The following is a 4,017-nucleotide window of genomic DNA, read 5'->3' as shown; positions in this document are numbered from 1 at the left end:
AAAAAAAAAAAAAAAAAAAAAAAAAAAAAAAAAAAAAAAAAAAAAAAAAAAAAAAAAAAAAAAAAAAAAGCACATTTTAAACCCTAATATTTTGAGGCGGAAAATATTACAAAAGAGTAATCCATTGCAAAAGGAGTCTATTGATATAAATGAATGTAATTTCACATACTAAGAATTACAGAGCCTGAAAGACAAGTTAACCTTAAGTTTATAGTGTAAATTCTGAGATTAAAAACATGAATGAGCCTTTTCCACTTTTTCATTCTCTGTTTCAGCTTTAGTTACATGGAAGATTTCCTCACTGGGTTTTATGTAGCACTGTTACCTTGTACGTACCTGTCAGGCTGTCTGGCCTGGGTGGAACCATCCTCTCATAAATGTCATACTGCTGCTGTCCGAATTGCTCCATGTCATGAACAGTCCTTTGCAGTGAAGGTCCCAGATGCTGTGGTACGGCGGTCATCCCTGAGCGTTTGGGGGATGACGACCCCACCTGGCCTTGGGATGGGGAAGCTACTCGAGTCTGTGCATCCGTCAGGGTCAGTGGGGACCCCACTCTGGTGGTGGTTTGGTACTGAGGGGTTGGTCCGTTGGGATTGGAGGTCTGCCTGGAGGTGACTGACCCAATCCGCCGTATAGCTGTTGGGGAGGCGGGTCTCTGTGAGTACGGAGAGGCTGCCCGCGGAGCAGGTAATGTGGTGGAGGAATATGCACTGGGGTTCAGAGGTCGGGGGTCAGTCACTGACGGAGAGCCAAATCCACTACCCAGAGAAGTTCTCAGTGACCCCCTTGAAGGAGACACGCCTGTGCTGATAACATAAGAAGGAGACTGTGCTCTAGATGGAACTGAACTAACTCTTCTCATGGCCCGATTGGCTACTGATGGCTGATGAAAGGGGGGAAAAAAGAGAATGGGTTTATCCAGGGTTTTGTGTTCATTGCCGTTACAAAAGAAATACACACAGCTCACTACAGAATGTGAATCTGCTATTTATTTTAGGTGTCTGAGTTTCTTTTCCCTTTTATGCTTTGAGTCAGACATTAACTTTTCCTCATGGTGCTTTGCTTGTTCTACATATTTTTTATTTGGTGGTTTAAACCAAATGCTAAAATCAACCCATAAAAACAGATCTGAAGACATTTAATACTCCTTTTTTATCTTTACATTTTTCACTCTTGCCTATGTGTTTTTCACAGTACATAAAATGTTTTATTCTAAATGCTACATGTAATTCATGAGCGTGAAGGGGCACTGGAACAATGTACTTCATTCCCTGTGAAGCAAAGTTTGGCCAAGGCAATGCATTCACGTAAAACAAAAATTTAAATATAATTTGAGTATATCAGTCCAAATGTAGCTTAGTAGAATATTTATCATTGTTTTTCTATATGGGTTGGTCCCATTAACAAAGGGAACATGTTCTTTCAATGTAGAATGAATGAACATTTGGATCAAGCGTGGGTCTGGCGCTCTCCACTATGAATTTACTTCGGGGAATAGCTTGGCTACACAGGTGCTCTAGGCAAATTTGTTGATTCCTTTAGATCAAGCTTAGCTTCTCCTGACTTTAGCCATTTCTTTTTACCCCTTCTGATCTATGAGTTCTTAGCTTTAGTTGGATTTTAAGAGATGCAAAAAGAGGCACCCCAAAATCTATTCCAGCAGGAGGAATGCTCAAAGCCTCTGCTGGATTCTTGGCCTAGCCAGCTGGAAAAGACGAGGAGAGAAAATGAACATTGCTGCCATGGCTGATCCTCCTATGAATCTGTTGATTCCTGCAATTACAGCAGGTGCTGGACACTGTTCTTGATGCTGTGCAACAATAAAAAGGAATGGCTGGACTGGAGAAGGGGCCCAAATGGAACAGGCATGGGAAAAACGAAAGCTGACTGGGAAATGAAAACAGACACAGGGCTTCAGATTAGACGCCCAGGACCAGGCTGCTCTGTTACCTCCTCAGTGACTGCTAGAGTCTAGCTGTAATCAACCCACATCCACTTTTAGTTGGGGAGGTAAGGAAGGAAGCAGGGATCAGATAAGGGCTCTGTATACCCTTAGGGCTCATACGAGGGTGTGTGCTTTGCCTCCAGGTGTCACATGCAACTGGGCTGGCTGACACACTTGCTGTGAGATCTCACTGTGTGCTCAAGTTCAACAGTTTTGGGAAGGTAATAGCAGTGGAGAAGGCATGGGGAGGAAAGAGGATGGTAAACCAACAATAAGGAAAAAAAGATGGGGTTTAAAAATTAGTAGATAGCTAGAAAGTCAACATGCATGGTTGGGGCTGGGTGTGTGTGGTAGCTGATACCTATAATCCCAACACTTTGGGAGGCTGAGGACGGAGGAATTGCTTGAGACCAGGAGGCTGACACCAGCCTGGGCAACATAGTGAGGCTCAGCCTCTACAGAAAACACACAAGCAAAAAAATTAGCTGGGCGTGGTGGTATGTGCCTGCAGTCTTAGCTGCTCCAGGAGGCTGAGTCAGGAAGATCACCTGAGCCCAGGGGATTGAGGCTATATTGAGCTATGATTGTGCCATACTGCACTCCAGCCTGGGTAACAGAGTGAGACCTTGTCTCTACTGATTAAAAAAAACAAAACAAAACAAAACAAACAAACAAACCAAAAAAACAGCATGATTGGGCGGTAATAGTGCTAAAAAAATGCAAAGAAAATCCCATGACTTGCAACTACCAAAATGAAGTGATAGTTGATCCAGACAACTAGAAAATGTGTTGCCTAGACTACATGCAAATTAAGTCTCAGACACTCCGCTGCAAACAATTATTTAGCTGTAGTGACAAAATTAACTTACTCGTAAGTTAAAGAAAAAAGCATTTACATGATCACTATTAAGGGCAATAAAATTTGTATAGATATAAGGTAACTGCTGTTGAAAAGTGTAATTTCAGACCTGGTGACACAGAAATTCACCTAAGCAGATGAACTCCTATAAGCATTTAGTCCAGCGCTTCTCAAACTTTTCCACCAAAGCATCCCTGACAGCAAAGGAGTAAATGTATAATGTGAGGACTGGGGGTACAGCCTGAAGTTGCTTGTCACACGCACAAGATTTCCCATTTCAGCTTGAAAAATTCAGGGGCTATATTTGTGTTTAATATAAATGTGTTTTAAATGACTTTGAAATTTCTCCTGAATTGCTGAGTGAAAGTTTCAAAGTCGTATTATGTTTCTCTGTGGGCATTGGGCACTGTGACCCACTGCTGTACCTGGAGAGCTTCCTGTACTGCATTGGAAGAAGCAAGTGTCCACTTAACTTATTTAATCGTCTTGCTACTTTTCAGCTCCAAAGCAAGCCCTGGGGTTTGGGGTCCTGGCACAGATAGTTATCCTCACTGGTCACCACCATGCAGATCTCCTATTGCCTCTCTGAATGCTGGCACATGTTGGTGGGTGATGTGAATACAGTGGTAATGAGAAAGGAGCTAAAGAGTTTTATAAATATACATGCAATATATATTTTTTGCTATCATGTTAGAGAACCCTAACTTAACAGAATGGATATATTTCTATACAAGAACTTTCTTTAAGCAGGAATATCTATATTCTAGTGAGAGAAATGTACTGTTAGAGAAAAATTCTAGAGATGATGATAATAATCTTTGGTTAGAATGGGCAAATCCCATTTTATGCAGGTGTGGGAATAGCGCCCTGCCCTCTAGAGCTTTTTATAGCATATTTTAGCCCTAGTATTTTTAGGAACTCATAACCCCTCAGGGACCAAAACATTTCATGCAACTCTCTTACATTCCCCTTAGACCCTTCTCCTCATGCCAAACTTGTTTCCAGAAGAATTACTTTACTGTGTCATCAGAATTCATCAATGGGAGCTAACTCATAGAAACAAACATATTTAACATTGTATTTCAAGTAGAATAAAATGAATTTGCTATTTTATCCATTCTATACAAACTGTACATATTGATTTTTAATAAGAAATAACTTTAACAGATATTCAACTAGAAGGGTCTTTCTTTCTTTCTTTTTTTTTTTT

General features: G+C 40.9%; 1 protein-coding gene across 14 annotated transcripts in view; it reads right to left on the bottom strand.

Annotated features, from left to right (window-relative positions):
- PKP4 (plakophilin 4) overlaps window positions 1-4,017 on the bottom strand; it is a 227,969-nt gene that overhangs the window by 55,966 nt on the left and 167,986 nt on the right. For all 14 annotated transcript variants that reach the window (XM_017547370.2, XM_017547424.2, XM_017547444.1 and 11 more), the window contains one exon: window positions 337-886. In XM_017547370.2, the coding sequence (XP_017402859.1) occupies window positions 337-886 (550 nt within the window). The remainder of the gene's footprint in view (window positions 1-336; window positions 887-4,017) is intronic.

Source organism: Cebus imitator, unplaced genomic scaffold (assembly GCF_001604975.1).
Source record: "Cebus imitator isolate Cc_AM_T3 unplaced genomic scaffold, Cebus_imitator-1.0 Scaffold10, whole genome shotgun sequence".
In the NCBI taxonomy this organism is placed as follows: Eukaryota; Metazoa; Chordata; class Mammalia; order Primates; family Cebidae; genus Cebus; species Cebus imitator.
The sequence above is the reverse complement of the archived record's forward strand: the minus strand, read 5'-3'. Positions and strand labels throughout refer to the sequence as shown.